This window comes from Idiotropiscis lumnitzeri, chromosome 1 (assembly GCF_059441095.1).
Source record: "Idiotropiscis lumnitzeri isolate Australia: NSW breed Sydney's pygmy pipehorse chromosome 1, RoL_Ilum_1.0, whole genome shotgun sequence".
In the NCBI taxonomy this organism is placed as follows: domain Eukaryota; kingdom Metazoa; phylum Chordata; class Actinopteri; order Syngnathiformes; family Syngnathidae; genus Idiotropiscis; species Idiotropiscis lumnitzeri.
Window position 1 is genome coordinate 30,405,212 of NC_142391.1, and position 21,509 is coordinate 30,426,720.

Genomic DNA, 21,509 nt, shown 5'->3' on the forward strand with positions numbered 1-21,509 from the left:
GTGGGATCCAGTTTAAAAGCACATCCATCATACATAGATCACAGTGCGGCGGCGCTTATCTACTACGTGCATTCGTGTGACCTCACAGTACTGTATGTGCTGTAGCATGTAAAAATGTGCTTTGCATTCTTAGTGAATTATGCATAACTGTCAGAGGACCAAGAACAATGGAAACTGGACTTGTTCCTGATGAGGAAGGCCAAGAACGGACTGCCGCAACCTATTGAGCTCAATACAGAGCACGGTAATAAACCAGACTTCTTTTTAAAGGAATATGTTCTATGCCGCCTCACTAGTCGAAACACGGCATTCTGTTTAATATGAAAGTAAGCGACACACCTTCCCTTAAAATAATAAATGAATAAAAAAAGAAAGAAAGAAAAGGCAGAATGGATTTTTTTTGTCTTCACGGTTTTAAGTTAATTCATAAGGCCATAATTAGCCGACAATTTTTATGAATAAGGCAGGGTGGGGGTTGAGGCCGGGAGGGTTCCTAGGTCGCGGCCGGAGGGCGGAGGACTGACCGGTGAAAAAAGGGTCAAGTGCCCAGCTCTGGTATCAAGGTACAAAAATATCGCATAGCAACCAAAATGAACAGCTATAGACATCATTTACAAGTGTGCGTTGGACGATTTAGACTATTTTACCTTCTGGAATTATTCGTTTTTAGTTAGCTGTGCATTTAATCAACCTACAAGCATGTGACAAAGCAAGGAGCTTTCTGACTTACAACTTTCTCACACGTGTGCATGTTGCGGCTATTGTTGTTAGTATGTTGCGGCAGACGTGAGGGCAGCCTGGCAGCGGCTTCGCGTGTTCCCCAGAGGAACGACGACCGGCTCTCGCAGTCAGATCTGCTCCAACTAGAGGAGACACTTCGGACAAGTTAAACAGTGATAAATCTGCATGTCAGTATGATTTAAACCGTAGCCGGCGCTTTGTGTCGACGTGTCATATCGCGGCCCCGCAGGGCTCGCCATCCTGCGTGCGGCTTTTTAAGGAGCGAGGGATGATGAAAGAGTGAGAGGTAACTGTGACAAGCTTAACTTGTAGAGGAAATAGAACAAGCTTTGATTAATTGCAGCCGAGGTGATTGGGAAGGCAGACGCTGTGGGTGAACATGTTCCACCGTCGTCGTGTGTCAAAGTGTGTGTCGAGAGGCCTTTGACAAGCTTGAATTTGTGTTTTTCTATGCACGTTTGTCTTAAGAGGTGTGAAAACTACTGCTACTGTACCACAATATAATTTGATCAGATCTGATCCCTAGAATTTATTCAATGTGGCCTGTAAGTGTACTAACGACTTCTGTAGAGAGACATTTTAAGAAAAGCGCTAGGAAATAACGGAGCAAGTTCTCTCGGGGCGCCAGTGGGTTACAAGCCGTAACCGCAAATATTTCATACTGATAGCAATTGCTTCTGACTGAGCAACGATACGGTATAAAAAAACGATGTAGTGCACAAGTTATTATGAGATACTTAAAATGATCAGTGAGTAGTAAGAAAAAGTATCTAATCAAAGGGAGGAAATGTAATCTTTATGGGCTTCCAGTGAAGTAAAGTTTGGGGAAAAAAAAGTTATTTTGCACTCTGGGGGGACTTCATGGAAGATAGTTTTTCATAAAAGAAACCCATCTTGATTGTTTTGCTCAATACGAAGCTTTGCTTGGCTGTGCCGCCTTTGTAATGGCACCAGAATTGCTGCTGTTGTTTTCTACCACGCAAAATCAGTGGCCGTTCTTCAAAACTATTTCAGAATTGTCACCGAACGCGAATAATGAGAACTGAGAGATCTCATTATACCTTTCCACTTACAGAGCATTTGATATAGCTCCCGCAATCAAGGCTCCCCACATTTCGACAGCATCTACGCGACATATATGGCTTGAGGCATGACATTAGACAATTCAAGGTGACCTTCATATTTTACTCTGGTTTGCTGAATAACTCAACACGGATACCAGTTGCCCAAGTTGCCTAGACCGTACGCCAATGTTCTCTCTAATTTTCCATGCGTCCGAGCATTCAGACAAACTCCCTGAGCATCCTTCGGACCATGTTGCGAAACTCAAACTCTCTGCAGATGAAAATAGAACAAATCATCAAATAGAAATTTGTGATGGAATCAACCCTACTTTAAAAAATCAAATAACAACCATCATTTTAAGCACAATTTATTAAGTCTGAATAGAATCTGTTTCAATCACTAAAATCATGCCATTGAATAAAACACAAAACAATTCTAAGTCACCTGACCTCTGAAACATGTCAAACGGTCTCATTTAAGAGGCTCATAAACTCCGCCCATATTTGGACTTCCTGTGTTTGTCGTATAATAGAACAACCCTGAGTCGCACTACTGAAATTGGAATGAAAGTGGGAAAAGTGTGTTGTCCTGTATGTAGATTTAACTGCGGTGGAAATGATGGAATGCGTGTCGAAATATAACGTGTGCGCGCCAGCGTCGCAGCTTTGCCGTATGCATACTTGGTCATACACAGTTTGCAGTGCAGCGAAACATCCAAATAATCCTCCTCCAATCCACTCCCATTCGCACGCCAGTTAATGGGAACCATTAGCGTACATGCAGGCTAATTGGCCATTAGGTTCGATTGAGCCGGAGCCATCCCGACGTTGCTGACGGGTCCGGAGCCTTTCTTTCTTCTTCAGAATAGTTCATTCAGTGGTGGGGGTTTAGCGTGTGAGGCTTTTCTGTACTGAGCGTGTAGGAGGTCATTAAACGGGACAACTGAATCTTTTTGTATTTTACAATACATTTGAGGCTTTTTTGGGGGTCAAATCCTGTGCTGACCCAATGATGTTTTGTGGACTTTCCAGTTAGTGAAAAGCAGGTTGGCTCTGATGCGCCAATTTCCCCAGCATAAAAAAGATAAAGAGCGAACGAAATAATTGAGAGCAACTTAGAGACTCATTCACTTGGCTTGTCTGACTCGGAGCGGATGCCAGCACTGCCTCATGAAGTCAAGTCAGTCATGGAAGGAAAATCGGAACCAGCTGCAAATTGGCGAGGTGGATGAAACCAACGTTTGGTTTTTGCAGCGGGAGGCTTAGTGCAATCCAGTTTTTGTATGTCTGTTTCAAATTTGCTGCAGCTATTCATTTGCAATGTGTTTTATGTTACAGGTGAAATGGATTGGTAGCGTGAAAATTCCAAATTTAACCGTAGTTTTAACTACATGTTTTGAGGTGTAATTACACTGTGAAAAAACAAATTGGGGTACTTTTGCCTGTTTGTAAGTTCGAGGCAACTACCAACCTCATGGTCAAACCTCAAAATCATTTAGTAGGCTTTCTATAAAAGTCATATATTATAATGCATAGAATAGTGACTCAATTTGAAATACTATTTTGTCTTTTTTAATCAGCAATGAAAATTATGGATTTACCCGTAATTTTATTTTACACTCCTTCATTAAAAACAGGAGAAATTGACAGAAAATGCTCAAACATTAGATTCAGTTACTGGTTTGGTCTGTAACTTGTCAGAAAATAGGCCGGAACATTGATTATGCTTTTCTAAAGTAATTGCACATTTTTATTTTGATTCAACACAAAGATAATCAGCACAGTTTCTACATAAATTGGATAATATTTACTGTTGACCATTAAACTATTAATTGATTATGAAAAATAATTTTTGATTAATTTGATAAACGATTAATTGTGGATTAATCGTTTGCGTTTAATCAGTTATTCGGCACCACCAACACAAATCCACTTTAACAAAGCGAGTTGGCCAATTGAGTCCACTTCCCTTCAAGTCACGTGACGTTATGTCATTTAGTGGGCGCTTCACGACGAGCAAAAGTTGCGCAAACTAGTGAACACGAGCACTTGCAGGTTTGCGCTGATGCTTTGGGCTTCCCTTTTTGCCTTCATTCTCATCTAATGACCATTTATACATTAAATATAATATTATTCCTAAACGGGTTACACCATATATGAGGCATAGTCAGATGCAAAGTTAAAAGTCCCATTTTGTCATCACTTATGGGATGACCCACATCCAGTCAAATTCCTTTTTCGGATCTAACTGTTGTTAGGTAATGCTTATGTCTTGCTCACATTTGGTCCACTTGAGTATTGAATTTTGGAACACTAGCTTCTTGCCAACCTCCTTGAGGCCAAGAAATGTGCCTTTCTCGTTTGACAGTGATGTTGCGTTTAGTGCCGACAGTAACCATTTTCTCAAATATCTCCATCTGCTGATGGTTGTGGGTCACTGCTCTACTTGGCCACAAAGCGGAACATAAGGGCAAACAATTGCAAATGAATTCCTAGATTTGCACCTTTATCTCGATTGGCGCTCCAATGCAAACTCTCTTGTGGCCCACATGTCAGCCCTCTACAGAGTTTTTGGAAAGTGGTTATATTGTTGTGTTGTGTTTTTTTTTCCAATCTTACAAACTCGCAGGACATAATACGTTTGTTATAATAATGTTTTTACACTGCTGAGAGCGAGATGCCATCACGTGGGTGGGTGTCAACACTTTGTTCACAGGCATTTTTTTTTTTCTAAAGGTTTTCAATGTTTCCCAACTTGGATTGCAGTTTGCTCCCTCCCCGCCTCTGTTTTCTTTATCGCCAAGCATGCAGTATTTGAGCTGTAGACACAAGTGCTTTCTACATCATTTATATGAACGCACCCTTGGCCTCTGTCCTGTTTCTCCATATAAAATGAAGGCGCTCAATCAGTACCTTGCACACACTCACAGGTTGAACTCTCTTGACACGTCACCCGAGACCCTCTCATATATTCCACATGGAGCTGCTTCATCTGTGCGAGGGTGTGTTTACAGCTAAAATGAGATTGTGTGCCGGAAATGGTTTGTTTGTGTTTATGTGGATTTTGATCGCTGGCTTTACATGCCAGTAAAAAAAAAAAATCAGGACGTAACAACAATCCTTTTATTACAGCCCGATTTGAAGAGAGAAAAAAAAGTAAAATTAGCTTCTACTTTTAATAACTTACTACAGAACATTGACAATCCAAACATGGTTTTAATTGCTATGCAAAAAAAATTACAATTCCAAAAGTCAAAGTGTCATTTCTATAGGTTATTTCATGTTGCACAAATTAACACAAGAAAATTAACTCCTTAACACCACTTAGGTTGTACGAGGGCTGCTCGATTTTGAAAAAAAAAATATTAATTACAATTATTTTAGTCATAATTCAAATCACGATTATTCAAACAATAATTTTTTGATGAAATGAAAACTTTATTCAAACAAATCAAATTTTATTTTATCTTAAAATAATTGAAGAAAAGGTGAAATGTACTGTACAGGGAACAATTGTTTTGAAATCACAACAAGCAGAACGGAATGTGTTCAAACTTCAAGGTTCTACTACCTTTTGACGTCGTTCCTAAATAAAAACTCTTGGCAACATCTATCTTGTTTTTTTTTTTTTTTTTATTATGATTTTTTTTTCACAATTGCAGTACACATATTTGTGTGCATGTTTGTAGCTGCCCACTGCTGGCAAGCAGGTAGAACAACATTGGGCTGCAGGGGGCTGCTGTGGCTTCAGCTCTGTCTCCGCGTTCGCAGCCTCCAAGCAGATGGAGTCGGTGCGAGACGTGAGCCACTTAAATGGAAACGCGAATATGAATGATGGTTTCACACCCCGACTATAAATCCTTCTCGTTTACTCCAGAGGTGCAAATGAAACCTGAATCTTCTCCAGTCTCACGCACGTCCGCCCCTGCGCTTGTCTTTTCTGCTGAAATAAGACCAATAAAAATGGAGAAACATTTACTAAAAGAATATATTTTACAGTCTACTGTGTGCGTATGTGTGTACCCCCATGTTTCTTTCACTTTTGCAGCCTCAGTCTCAGTTATAGAACTTTTAATACAAGCTTTTGCCTCTTACTACTGTAATGTGCAATGATGAAGAATGCAAATCAATGCAACATTTGCAATTTTAAAGTTGACAAATCCCAAGGTTTTCCAAGGTTGGCAAGCCCTGCATTCAATTATTATCGCTCATATTTTATGCATTTGTATAATCTATATCCTTGTTTGGGGTCTGTGCCGATTGTATTCAACAATTACAGCAGGCCGGCACATTTTTATGTTAATCAGTTTAAGTATGCTTGTATAAATTCTCAAAATATTACTTTTTGAAATAATGAAACATTTTTTCAAGGTTGCAAGGATGGTGGTCAGAAATGGTCAGGAAGCCTGCAACCCTGAAACAAAAATAAAATGACAGACAATCTCTAAATAACATGATGTTGTTATTCAATTTTCCACGTCATTTTTTTAGACAATCAGCTCTTCAACGTTGTTCAATTTGCCACTATGGGAAACGAGCCAGCTTATCATGCTCTCCATTTGAGGGTAAAAGAAGCATCAAGCACTAGAGGGCACTCTCTCCCCCTCCCGATCCTTAAAAAAAAAAAAAAAATGCACTCAGTCCCACACATGCCACCCCCCCACCCGGAACACACGTGCACCTTACGAGGAACATGCTGAACATTGGGATAAAAATCAGAAAAGTAGCAGAGAGTCCAGGGGATAATCAATTTGAATTATATTAATCACTGCAAGCACTCAGGACCTCTCTCCCTCTATTCAATTACAACACTTAAATGTCTCTCTCTCTCTCTCTCGCTTTGTCCATCTCTGCTATCGCTGCTGTCTCTATTAATATTACTCGCATTGTTTGTTTTTTTTTGCCAAGTGCGGCACAGATAAGGGATTTTAACCTAATGAAAAGTGTGTCACGTTTGGGATTGAAAAGCTCCTAAAACAAATTAGGGCAAAAATGTCTCTCATTTTGGAGCCTTTATGTTTGTGGTTCATCTGCTGCATGCGTTCTGACCCCTGCCCTCTCCTCTAACCCCACTCCTCTTTTTTGTGCATTTTATGGGCGAGTGTCCGTCCAGTGTTTGGTCTACCCATTCCTTCCCTCAGGGAATACGTTCTTAGCCACTCGATCGGATTCCGTACGGACAGCTTGTATACGGCAGCATTAGGACGTGCAACAGCTGTCGCTCTCATGACAGCGCCAACGTTCGATCGATGTGCACGCGTCCCACAAGCAAACGAAGAAGTCAGATTCAAACGGTAATGAGAGTCATGTACTCGAAAATCGGAATAACTTCTTCAGACTAAATAAAACTCGATAATAATGAAGACGAAGAGCACTCTGAGTTCAAATCCCCTTTGAAGCCTCTTGCAAACTAATGAAGATGCTACAATGTTCTATGATAATGGATAAAAAGGCAGTTTCAAGTTTCATCCAGATTCAGAATGGACTTTGTATCTAAGGGGGCTAAATATAGTAAGATGTGACATTAGATCAGCAAATTAGATGAGCTTCTGAATATGAAAAATCAAAATTCATCATGCTCTGTTTGATTCAAAATAAAATGTCAAATAAATGCAAAATATGTGCGATATATTTCAGATCTGGATTGTATTTTCCGGACGCAATCTTGGCACTCTTTCGGCCATGTTAAAAAAAAAGTTGTCCGCAGGAGAGATACTAACGGCAGAGGTTTATTTAAACATCATTAGCAGGCTAATTTGCTCTTCAAATCTGCTTACCTTATTATGGGCTTATTGTTGTCTTATTCGTCTCCTTCTTATTATTATTTGTCGTCTTCTTTCTTCATCACTGTGAACGTGCCCAATGCAAAAAAATACCCATTGGTGGTGTTATAGGGATTGTGGGCCGGACTAAAATCAACGAACCCTTTTTTAAAATTTGTCACCTTGTCCGTGCCATGTCGCCTGCGGGACTGAGTGCCCAGCTCTGTTGATTTGACATATCAAATCAATAAATGAGTCATATGGACCACTTTAAATAGAAATGAAAGCAATAGAAATCAATACAAACGAATACCTAATTTCTGCCTCCACATAAGTCAGCCAACTGTATTATAAAATGGAAATCGTTACCCCAAGCAAGCCGAAAGGAAAATAAGCACATGTTCACATCATTTACAAATGCAGGCTGTTAACTCAGAGGGGGGAAGAAAAATCAGCTTCTTTGTGCCAGCAGGATTTAGTGGTTCCAATAAAATGTTTGTTTCCTTGGTTGCCTGGCGCGGAATGATTGTCACTGTGGCATGTTTTCGCTTGTGCAGTGGCTAACAAAATAACTGCGAAGAAAGGGGCCTGTTTAGTTCTTTTTCAGATAGGTCAATCCTCCGGAATGCGCTCACTTCATTGTCAGAGGAAATATATAGAATAAATAATAAATAACGTTTGCTAGGTCAGTCGGTTGTTCCTGCTTCTAACCTGAGGGGAAGATTAAAGTGCACGTAAAAGGTCAACTTTGTATGTCTCGTAAATAATCGGAAGTGTACACCAGCCACGCGCATATGGATGTTAAACAGCGTGGCGACACGGGCCCACCTCTGTCACAAAGAGGTCAAAGGTCACCCGAGCGTTAGTGTGAGAGGATGACGGCGACCCTGAATGTTGAATCGTCCTCTGGAGAGATTAAGGAGCAGGAAATGCCACAGAGGAGACTCAGAAGAGGCCGAGGCTCATGATGACTTCAGTTTGAACATCTTTCCTCAGCTCTCTGAGAATAATCTCTCTTTCTCAGAACTCTCTTGACTGAGGATGAAGCTGTGTGAGAGTGGATCGATTTTTAATTGTGTCAACTCTATTTGGCTGCCTTTTTATGTTTTTCCAGAAGAGCTTGAAACTTTGAAGGACAATTTTAGTTTTTCAGACACCATTTTTTTCCCCAATTTTGAAATATACAAAATACTGCCTTGACATATGAGTTTAATGTTCCTTGACCACGCTCATAACTCAAAACATGTGTATCTCAAATCATCTTTCCCCATTGAAATATATAGAACTTCCATTGAAACTTTCAAAAAATGTTTTTAATAAGAAAAAGAACACTATCTTTGAACTTTAAAATTTTTTACAGTAATTACATATTTGAATACAGTGTATAGAATTAAACATTTGTCTCTTCTCCCCCTTTTTTTTTTTTTTTAAATTAAATTTTTCTGATCTTTGGCTTTTTGCCTTGCCTACTTGAGGGCCGTCTAATACAGATAGAGACAAATTTGAAGATGAGTTTCAAGACTGACTCGGTACGATGTGATGAAATGAGTCATTTCATGGTATTTAGGAAAAGGAAAGTTGTTAAATGATCCGTTGTCTGAAGCAGTGGTCCCCAACTACCACTTTGGACTTGGCCGTGGCAGGCCACACAGTTGAAAGAAAACACTACTTCCGTTTTATTTATTATTTGAGATTTTGAAAAGTTACTGGATTCTCTCGTTACATCAGATGCTAATTGTCTCTGTCGTATTATGCTAATATCAACCCCACGTACATTTTTTTTAACAACGACAATGATGCTTCTCACCGCGTCCCATCACTCTAAACGTATCATTTGCGCCGCCCGGCATGCAGCCGCGCCCACCCGCGCAAACTCCTTTAACTTGAATTCAATCAGACTGCCGGAAACGCTTGCGACGCATTTGGTGTGAACCTCACAATTGCTCAAGATAATCTTTGCTGACTTTGATCGGAAGGGGGGTAAATTCTTAAATGAAGTCCATATTGGACATACTGAGGTGAGTTCTTTAGTAACCCTCTCTCATAGTTGCAATTCTTAACCAGACCCCTTTAAACTTTTCAAAATCATTCCTGCTTATGACAACAATAACTTTATTGAGGTCCGAGCCAAAACGCTTGAAGTCGTATTTATTTCCTCCCTTTTTCTTGATTTTTGCGGGAATTTCCCCGTGTCTTCAACGAACTTTCTCCAATTACTTTTAACACAATTTGATGTGATGAAATAATTTTCCGACCGCTTTTCTCTTGCTGCAATTCACAGCAGATGTTTGAAATGATAGTCACTGAATGAAGTGTTTGTTGTAACAAAACAATCTGTTTAGTCCGTTTTACCGGCAGGGAAATACTTAACTTTCATTGTGTTTGTTTTTCACAAATGGACCTTTGTGCAGTCAACTTCTCAGCTTCTGACTTTCTTTGTGGTGTTGACTAACTTACTTCAAGAGGTGTGCTTTTGTTTTCTGTTTTTTATGAGACATTGTGAATATAAAGCAGAACTAAAGCAACATTTTTAAGATGTCATTTTGCATTTAGGGGATTTTAATCGTTCCGTTCCGTTTTCTCTCTTTTCCTTTCCCAAAAACTTTTTAATTTATTTATGCATTTGTTTATTTTAATTATTCTCTTCTAATCATGTTGTTTTTTAAAACGTTTTTTTCGTAATTTTACGAGAATCTATTTGCACTTGAATGGTGAAAGGCCTCTTGTCGTGTATTTCTGACAATATTGAAGCATATTTTAAGAGGAACCTGCAGCTTCAGCGTTCGCCTGACTGACTCATGGCTGCCGCACAACAGTGTCAAATTGTTTTGTCTGCTGCTAACCACACAGGTTTCAGATTAATGGGGAAAAAAGGGCATTACATGTTTGGGCGGGTCTGTCCCCTCCAAACGCTCGACTAACCTAATAGTTGTGCAACTTATAGCAATTTGGTCTTTTGGTTTACGGCTAATTCAGGGCCTAAGTGGACCCCCCCCCAACACTGAAAACAATGCAATACCCCCCTCTGACTCTCTCTCTCTCTCTCTCTCTCATATCACACACACTCATACACACAGATACCCCCAGACACATGTTATCGTAATGACTGGGAAGTCTTGTTAATGATTCTTGCGGTTTAAAACGAGTTGTTTAAAGGCTCAAGATAAGGTACCAAAAAGGTTTTCACAAGGAGTGGATGTAGTTTTGACCTGAAAACCTATTAGCTTAGTCCAATGCTTCTCAATTGTTTTCTTTTACGGCCCCCCTAACAAGAAGAAAAGAATTCACGCCCTCACCCCACCCCACCCCACCCCACACTCTCGGCCGCAACTATAAATCATAGTATTTTCGTTGCAAGACAAACCTACACCGTAGTTAATACTCGCTGCGGACAATGGGAAAGGAGAGCATCACTGCCGCCTACTGGAGTGGATGCGCAATTACACTTTATTGTAGTACGGTGAAAAAAAACGGTGAATGTTCCTCAGCTTCACACGTACCCCCCCCCCAGCATCGCTCCGCGCCCCCCCCCCAGGGGTGTCTGCCCCCCAATTTGAGAAGCACTGGCTTAGTCCCAGTGATCTTAAAAACAGTCCAGGCTCGAGAAATGTACACATGCTCCATCTAAGCGGCGTGTAAAATGCATCAGTTTTCCCGTGGAACTAAATAAGCAGAAGCGAGAGAGAGAGAGAGAGAGAGGCCCGTTTCTCGGCTCTGGATCCAATAGTAGCGTGTAATTACCCTTAAGACCTGCTCCCTTTGCTAAAGGATTAACCATAATCCAGCAGCAAAAGCATAACTACTGCTAACATAATTCCAGTCAGACTCATACAAGTCATGTATGTACAGCAAAATGCTCTCTGGCTTCTGCCTCTTTCTCATTGGTGCTTCGTCTGTTTGCATCAGAGTCTTCCTCTCGTGCACGATTCCGATGAACAGATATGAAGAAGTAGAAAAGGTGAAGATGATTAATATCTTCAAAGGGCTGACGCATTGGAGCGCAGGGACTGTCAGTTTGAAATAAAGCTTCATGTTGTCAGTACGCTTCCAGCTAGAGTTGTCCAACAATCTCAACAGCATTTCAGGGCTTATTATTTGATGTCAAAACAAGTCTGTTCATTTTAATAGATACATGATTCAAGATGACAGAGGTTCCATTCTCTCTGTATATGTATGCTGCTGTGTAATGTTATTAATTGCTTACATTTATTTACCAATATTCAAATAGTGATTCAGTTGATTGGGTTAGTTTAAGGCAAAAAGATTTTCTTCATGTTTGATCTTGTAATTTAAAAAGTAGCTGCGGTCAAAGTCACGCCTTTGTTCTCTACGGGTCCAAATTGCTTTTAATGCGTGTTCATTAGAGGTCTACTCACTTTTGTTGCCAGCAATTAAGATATTGCTGCTACTCATTGGTGGCTGTTGTCTTATTTTGAGAGGGCAGTAAATAAAAAGTTATTCCAGGAGTACGCAGACTAATTTTCAGGTATGTCCCTTCAAAAGATGTAATGAAATATTTCCAAAAATGTCAGGAGGTTGTCACTTATGTGAGAATTCTGAAAAGGTATGAAATCAAATTCCACGTAAATTTCAATGGAAAATCTTTTGTGAACATTTTCAAAAGGTTTGGCTCAGTTCTTCCTTTCAACCCAGTCAATAATCACTTTGGCAGCAGTTCTGCATCGTCGTCTTCCACCGTTTCCTCATTGAAATTTCTCCCTGCTGGGATTCTTCAAATTGAGTGCGCTTGCCCGTCTCAAGTCTCATTAAATACTCTTAACGCAACACACGTCGGTGCTTTCATCCTGCGGGCGCTGAGGATGTTCAGCCCAATTGAGCCTTGATGAATAAAGTCAACCTGTTAAGTGTCCCATTGTCGCAAAGAGTCGCCGATGAGCGCTGAAAGGAACCTTGTTGTAGGTCACCTCGGCGACAGCTCCATCGCTTCCCATCGGCCCTTCACTTTGTCTATCTGTCCTTGCCCATCACTCTTCCTCTATCTGCGCCGCCTCGCTGTCACTCACTCACAAACCTGCACAATCTGCCTTCCCACTTTCCACTTGGCGTCTCTTTCTGGAAGGTTATCACACATCAGCTACTTGGAGTCGCACTGTGCTGTGTTTGTGTGTATTCTTTTCAAATGCGAGACCACCGTAAACATCACGGTTACTTTTTTTTTAATTGTGCTTTTTCTACCGCAATTCTCGATCATACCACGCAATCGCACGCATGCGGTTTAGAGGTTGGAGTCAGCTGCTAAAGATTAGATTGGGCTAATTGGCAAGTGGCCATGCCCTCTGCCCTGTAGCTAATTAATATCCCAGATTGGGCATGTTTCGTCAACTGTTCTCCATTCTGCTGCACACTCCTCTGAGTCAAACTCTTTTTAGGTTGCCTTCTGTCAGGAGCAAGAATACACCACATGATATGGAAGTCCCTGCCCTTGCTTTGGCTCCTCTTTTCCCCTCATCATTTTCATTTGAACTAAGAATGGTCATCGCCAATTAAAGAGTGCAGAAAATTACGTCGAGCCGTGTGTTCACTTCTGCCATGGACTGGCAACGAGTCCAGGGTCTACACCGCCATCCCCCTGGACTATGCTTCACAACACTCGCGATCTGATATAAGAAATGGATAGATGGATGGTGTGTTCACAACAGAAAGATTGAAAGGTAGAAGTGTGAAGGCGAGCATCCAGACCAGAAAAGCGGCCTCAGACAACTTTAAGAGTTGCATTTGTGGCCATATAAAGCCAAACAGGTCAAGTGGGTTGCACAGGTTCAGGTGCAGTTGATGCAGATTGGTGTTAGTTATTCGCGAGTGTTTCATTTTTCACATAGGTACATAGTAAAACATTTACATATAATCATCTGTCAGTTCACTTGCATAAATAACGGTTTGGCTATTCATATACGCTTTTACAAGTTAGCGTGTCTGTCCATTCACATACACATTTTTTTCACACATTATTGAAGCATGTCTGTCTATTCTATGTGGTGTATGTTTGTCCATTCACACGCATGCACACGCACACGCACGCAATCAGATGCCTGTCGGTCCACAAGCATTTTAATTCAAACTTGTTTTCATGAAAAAAAAAAAAAATAAATCCCCGCTCGGCAAAAGTAACAATCTGGATCTTGTCTAAACATTTGCGCGTGTTTGTTTTAAGTGCTTTATTCTTGATAACATTAGCTCTGGTCTTTTTGCATGACCCTGCTCAGCTTTGAAGATGAGCATTGTGTGTCATTGAATCAGTCACTGCAACCATGAGACCCGCAAGTCTTGGCCCGGTCAAGCACACATTATAGGAGCGACAAGTGACATCCACATGATACTTGTTGAGTTAACCTTTCACAGGGTTTACGGCTTTGGGACGATAAATGAACATGCACGTAAACTCTGCTGTGACAAATATTCGCCAGTGCTGACAAGCAGATGGACACTGTAGCGGTCATTAAGACTGGAGTACTTCAAGTTCTCTTGTAAAATAAACATTGTAATTTTGAATGGAGTGGAGGATGTCACTACATCCTCAAATGGTTGCCAGTGGCTTTTAATCAACTGCGGTGTATCAGGCATTTCGTTTTTGGGGGGGGACACTTGTTTTGTACACTTTTATCATTTTTATTTTTTTTATTTATTTATAATTTTTTGCACGTATTTTTATGTCCTCCCTTTATGAAAGGCTAAGTTGTGAGTTAAGAGTTGAATAATCTGTAAAAAGGGAAAGAGAATAATACAGCAGTGAAATAACATGCTTTCCTTTGGTATGTTGGCATTCAAAATTCAGTCGGATTCTTTCCCCTTTAACGTTGTAAGAGCAATCAGGACTATTCTTGAAATCAATGTGTTGCTTTTGTTTAGTTTATCATTTGTTGCAACTGCACAAACAATCTCGTGTGGATGAACACAGCTTCTTCGTTGTGGTTTTGGCCATCTGGGGACACGGCTGAGTATCCCCAACACAAGACAAAGAAGCAATCGAATGTCTTCCACATTAGACCTGACAGTTGCTCTCTCTGGGATGCATCAACCATAATGAGACCCTGTTTTGCTGTAGCGCCATTACCCGGGTTGTTTTTTTTCTCCACACAAGCACATTGTCCATCACGTAAATCTTGGCGCTGTAACATCATGTCTTTAGTCAACGCTCTGTCTTAATCACCGGCTAAAATATGGTGTATAAGGTTACGGCCAACAGGCACCGGGATGGCTTGGGCGCAATAAGATAGCTGTAATGGCACACCATCATTTAGGACAATGTAATAAGTGAATATCTAATAAGCCTGTAAAAAGATGCTTAACCTCTGGAGCTCTGAGGTCAGGCTCTCAGATAGGAGCATAAAGTGATTACAGAAGGTTGCTTCTCACATTGCGGTCATCTCAGGATTGACCAACTCCTGACCCCGCTGCTGGGAGCGCAGTTTGCATCGTCACGGACCCCACCTATGTTTGGATAAATTCGCCGTTTATGGCGCTTGAGTAACCCCGTGGAAAAACGAATGGGTTGTGCGTGTTGAGCTTTTGAGATAACAGGAGGACGAGTTAATGGAACACCAAAGATTTTAGGGGTCACCCTTTGGATCTGGGCAGTGCATGAGTTGTGTTGAAATCGTAACGAGCAGCTTTTGGAATGTAAAAGTTTCAAGTCGGTATCTGACATGGCGATGGTGTGTTTCTCTCCTGCAGATATAACTTGAAACATGATTGGATAAACATTCAGTCGGTCATAACTGTTAAGCAAATAGAAACACCTTCTGTGGTTTTTTTCTTCTTTCTTCTTTCTTGTTTGACGAAATTGCTGCTCTGGAAACATCAGTGGTGAGCTTTACAGATGCCTTTACACATTTCCAGTTGCTTCTTGCTTTCATCACATAGAAATTCAAACTTTTGTTCATTACATACACTAAGAGGACATAGTGAAGACATTTTTTCCATGTAGAAAAGCTCTCAGTGGTGTTGTTTTTTTTTCTTCTTTAAAGAACACATTCAGTTATTTCAATAAAACCTCTGCTGGGGAAGTAGCACGTTGAAACTTTGATCACGTCAAAACAACAACCCTCAATGCAGACACGCCTTTGATTCCACCCCCTCAAACATTTTCTCTTTCAGTCTCCAAAATGCTTTTCCTGTGTCAACAAGTGACCGAAACACTTTTCCAAAGAGTTTTCCTCTTTTTCTCTTTTCAATTAAAAACGGCTTATAAGCGTTTCAATAATTGCACAACTGGAAAGCTGTGGTTTGACACGGGGTTAGGCAAAGACATTGATTGGCCCATCATTTGCATCACTGTTGGCTTGATTGGCTCTTTGGTGATTGATTGACACAGACATGCTGAGTCAAATCCCAAGAGAATCTTAAACAAACAAAGCATTTTGATTTAAATGGAAGACAATTCTGACTGTGCCTTTGTCAGGATGAATGATATACAGGATTTAGGGTCAATCTGTCTTTCTTCTCTCCTTTTTGTTTTGTTTTTTCTTACTAGAAACAACTCAACACGCACGCACGCACACAATTCTCAAAACCATTTTCAGACTGGGCAGCCAAGTGTGTCCTCATTACCGTCACTGAGTGTGTAGTCACCACTCAGTCATAGCTGCGGCTGCCAAAATGCGATTTTCGTTCTCTTTTCTCCTCCAACTCTTCCACAGTCTCCTCTTGTTTTCACCACCTATGTGAGCCGTTCTTGCATATCGCTTCATCTCTTTTTGTCGACAGAAAATCATTAGCAGTCAGCAAAGACAATTTCCTGCTCGCATGGTCACTTATAGACTCTGCCAATCACAAGTTTTGAGAAAGAAAAAAAAATATATGATCTGCTTCCTCCATGACAATTACTAATTAAAATATTAACTAATTTGTGTAATTCATATATATATATATATATATAGTAACAGGAAGTCAAAATCCACTATTTTTGGAAAATTTTCTTCAAGATAGTTGAAAGTATGGTGCTCTCCAAAATATCTCTGTGAGAACAATAATTCAGATTTTTCTTCATCAATATCAGCACCTCTGTTCAAATATTGTTCATCTTAACTATCGGACAAACGGGTCAAGATGTTCTCCTTGTGTAAACATTCATTTCTTAACGCCCACTTTGACTGTATTGGAAAGAGAAATGCGCTGAAGTCTCCATCCATCGACTGCACTCCACCGCCACCACCTAGGTGAGCAAAAGGGATTTTGCTATAGCAAAAAAAGCTTTTTTTCAGAGAAAAGCCTTTCTCCCTTGCAAAAAGCGGCCAACGATTTCCATTTACCCCCCCAAGGGAGTGGTCGCAGTTTACACTCGGCCGATGGAGGGTGATGGCAGGAGCAGGGAGGAGAAGCGCGCACTCAGGGATATTAGGCTCTAATGGCCACAAGTCTGATTGCCCGACGCTTGGTTTGTTCTGACCAATGCATTATCTGACTCCTTTCAGCTTGCGTCAGACCCCCCCCCCCCCAAAATGATCTCGAGCTTCCTTTACTTCTTACACGGCCACGTGTGCTCCCTGTGAAGTCTCATGTAATTGAAATTCAACTGAGCGCACGTGAGGGCAGCACAGCAATCGCCAAATGCACGGACAATGTATTGACTTGCACATCCTTTAATTCACGGCATTAAGCACCTGTCTGCTTTGATTCTTTTTTTTAAAGGGGGGGATTGGTTACACTAAGTTGAATGGGAAGAAACCAAGTCTCTGAAAAAGAACTTAAGTAGAGTGGAAATAGTTCAAAATATGTAATGTGATGCGACCGGGAAATCTCCCAAAGGCGTCCGTCCCCATTTTCCATGAACCAAATTTTGACGGGTCCACTGTAGTGTCAATTCTGTTTTGTTCATCTCCTGTGCTCGCTTTTTTCATTGAAATCCTAATTGAAGCTCTGTGGGAATGCAATTAACAAGAGTCCATAGCTCCGGTAATTACATTTGGGATAATGTGCTTGGACATTACAAGAAGGGTCTAAAACAGCCAAGCACACATTCACGTCGCGCATGTGCACTTCTCCATATCATCTGGACTGGGAGAGCTACGTCCCCACGGTAACGCTTTACGTGAAACATGCGCAACTTCAAAGTCTTTTTTTCTGCCTGTTTAGCTATAATTGCTTTTACTTTTGGCATTCTGGAGCAAAAAAAAAAAAAACATCCACATGTGAAGTGCTTGCCCAGAACTATATGATACATAAGTTATATTCTGTACACATGATCAATGAATGTGAGGTAAGATGGATAATTACAGAAGTAGAAAAATAACAATATCGACCGCCCCCCCCCCTTTTTTTTTCATTTTCTTTTTTTTTTTTTAAATGTTTTCTACTCTTAGTTGCACTTAAGCGCACTTCATTAGACAACCTTTTCTGACATTGTAGTGTGACCTAAAATGTGTAGGAATTAATTATTGGCAAGAATGTTTCCCAACTTTGTGGAGTCCAGATCTTGAATCTTTGCTAAATTGATTTTGTGTTGAAAATGAGAAAACGACATCACAAGGTTTAGTGACTATTTAAAAGTTCTGTCAAAGGCTCGCTCTGTGTTTAGCGTTCCCCTTTCATCTCTCTCTCATCCCCGCTTCACCTACCTTCCCGCTCTCGTTAGTGGATGTTGTGAGAAAGTGGGATAACCAAGATCAGGCCTAGCCAATCGATCGACTATGAAAGCACGAGTCTCATTCCGCTAGCCCAATAGTCAGCAAGATGTTTGTTTATCTCTGCATTTCGGAACACGGGATTAGTTCCTAATTTGATGGCAGTGTTATCCTTTCAGTTTCTCCCATAAACGGAATGTATACATGAATGCATAAGTTCTCTGAACCGCCCCCCCCCCACCCCCCCGCTGACTTTGGGCCAGAGGCTGCGTACACACTGAACGGGTCAGCCAATCACATGGCACAAATAGATAAACAACTATTTCCACTCCGTTCACACCTACTGTATGTGTAAGTCCCATGCAAGCACGTGGCAAACTCTTCAAAGAATGGCTCCACTTGAGTTTCGGACTTCAAACCACAGAACTGGAATGTGCTTACCTCTAATCACAAATTAATTTTTCAATGTGTTTAATGTTGTAAAAATGGACTCCCAATACACTTTGGTATTCTTTTAATTTTTCATTTTTTTTACAAGTCAAACATAGGTGTGTCTAATGATGATCAGAATTCAGAAATTGTCGTCGTGTTCACTGCTAAAGTATATCTTGTGTGTGTTATGTTGAGCGCTGTAAATCAGGCACTGGCAGGATGCCATCGGCTTCAGCGCTGGGACCAATGTTAACACTGTAATACATTCATCTTGCGGTAGTCTAAACAAGCGCGGGTGTGTGAGAGATTTGTGTGTGCGTGCGCGCACGATGGCGAGATGTCGTGTAAACGCTAAAATAAAGTGTCACATCTGGCCACACAACTTGCCGTGGTTTCATCTTGGATTTCAGTCTGTCCCTGTGGGAGCGTGATGCTGTTACATTTGCATGAGAAAGGTTGTCAGACTAACGCCTTTTCTCATTTCTGTGCCTCCTATCTCCCTCAACCTCTACCCCTTCTCCCTCTACACGCCGCTGTCTTCCCCAAATTGCCTACAGCTCTGATAGCCATAGGCCAGTATAGCAGCACCATCGAGACCGTAGACGCCGGTTGGTGTAAGGACATCACAGACCAGGGCGCCATGCAAATCGCAGAGAGCAGCAAGTCCCTTCGCTACCTGGGCCTTATGAGATGTGACAAGGTAACAATTTTCGCCTCAAAATGTCTGACGCCGTCTCCCATCATTGCAGCATGGAGATACAGGCGCAGTATTTTACTGTACAGTGAACACGGATTTATCGTATGGCATATATGTGGCAGACCTTTGAGTGCTGGTGAAAAAATTCGAAATACAGAGATTATGTGGTTTTATCATTCCCTCACACGTGATTACATTTAAACGTATTCAAACACAACTAATCAGGAACTCCAAAAATAACGGCACACTGTTCTCAAAATACAACTACTGAGCAGTGATGTTTTTGGCAGATATTTTAGATTTAGTCTTAGTCTTTTGGACAAAAATGCTTATTAGTATTTGTCACATTTATTAATTCCTATTTGTGATAGTTTTAGTCTACAAAAACTCCCCCCAAAAAGGTTTTAGTCTAGTCTTCGTAAATGTAGTCAACAAAAACTCAAACATTTTAGTCCGTTTTAATTAAAAATTAGTATTCAAGGATTACACCCAGTAGCCAAGACTTTCTGATCGACTACGAAGGATTATGCATTTCAAACAGATAAATGTGGTAACAATGTTATCAACGCTCAATGCTCCAAAATAATACGAGAACCAAAACAATTTATTTGGCATTATTTCACTTAAAACAACATAAATAGCGTGCCCAAACGAGGATAGGTTGCACCGGCAGTGCAATTTTTTGAATGACAGATTGCATGTTCAATAGCAAGGGATGTCATCAATTTTGAACGTCTGACGGACCACACGCTAACAATTCGTCAACAAAATTTCATGTACGTCACGACACGTTTTCGTCATCAAAGTGCCACATTTATCTCGTCATCGTCTTATCGTCATGAAAAAAAGGGTCGTTAACAAAATATTTTCGCCTTGCTTGACAAAAACAACATTGCTACTGAGACCTACAATTAAAACTCATAGTTAAAAATATATAAATTATTGTAAATAAATTGACAAAATGGCCGTCCCCCTACAAACGCGTGGATTTTGCTGCTTAACTCGTACTCCGCAAACACAATATTGATCCCAATGCCAAGTTTAGACTAATGAAGGGGCAAAGAACATTTTATTGCAAATTATTTTTCGGGGTTGACTACCCCTTTAAACTGGAAATTAGTTAATTATTTTTATTTTTTTATTAAATCTAATAGTTATGTTAAAATTCATTATATAGAGCAAAATGTTCCACGATACACTTTTTGAATTATACATCAACGCTCTCGCTGTACCATACTATAAAATAGAACCCATAACTACACACAGAACAGCATCAGATGATGACTTTGGGGTAATTTGATAAATTGTGAAATATCCCGTTTTAGAAAAAACAACCTTAGATCTTGTATTTCCCGTCTTGTTGGTCTCATTTGACAGCCGAGCCATCAAGCAGCACTGTACAAAAGTCTACCTCTTGCTTTGTTGTTTTAATGAGTTGTTTACAACAGTCATTTCCATATAGTAAATTTATACAGTTAGCAGGATTATGCAAAAAAATTCTAAACTGTTTCCGCAAAATTGGTGCCAAGGACGAACCTATTAAATTATGGCGAGGATCTGGTTAAAGGTGTGGACACTGGAATACATTTTTACAGTTGGAGTCACTCGTGCATGAATACAACTCTCCAGCCTTCCAGAAACATCAGGATCAGAATGCAGAATTTTATTAATAGCCTTACAACCACAATATTAATATTGCTAATACAGCCCTTGACAGCTTTAAAAAAAATACTCCTGGTCGTCATTGCACAGCTAGAACAACACACACTGTTGCTGTCCAAGAAAAAAAGTCTAACATCTGCAATTTTTGGGTCAGCTTTTTTTTTAAACGTACAAATGAAAAAGAAAAAAAACTCCCAAATGTGTTTTTATGCAGCTGTTAAGAGCATGGCACTGTAGCCCAATGCTTGTCGCACCATCCACTTTTTGTGGATCCGTCCACTTTCAGTATAAGTGGGATTAAAGGACAGACACGGAGGTGAACAGCTGTCCTGAAGTCGCTTTGTTGTGCGCAGATGCTTATGCTAAATTATTACACAATGCAAAGTGACCTTCATATAGTCGCATGTTGTTTTAATGTGACTTTTGCTTTCTGGTTGAGGCGTAACCGCTTGTTTTTCGGACCTTGTGAGCTGTTGTGCAGTGTTAGTAGAAGTTGCCGTGGAAGAATGCGATGCGGGAGGCAGAAGAGTTGACTTACTCATCATCGGAACGCATCATTTCTTTCCCTTCA

General features: G+C 40.6%; 1 protein-coding gene across 1 annotated transcript in view; it reads left to right on the forward strand.

Annotated features, from left to right (window-relative positions):
- Positions 1-21,509, forward strand: part of fbxl17 (F-box and leucine-rich repeat protein 17) — a 195,785-nt gene that overhangs the window by 158,331 nt on the left and 15,945 nt on the right. Inside the window, exon 10 of the mRNA XM_088294816.1 lies at positions 19,137-19,279. Coding sequence (XP_088150942.1) covers positions 19,137-19,279 — 143 coding nt within the window. The remainder of the gene's footprint in view (positions 1-19,136; positions 19,280-21,509) is intronic.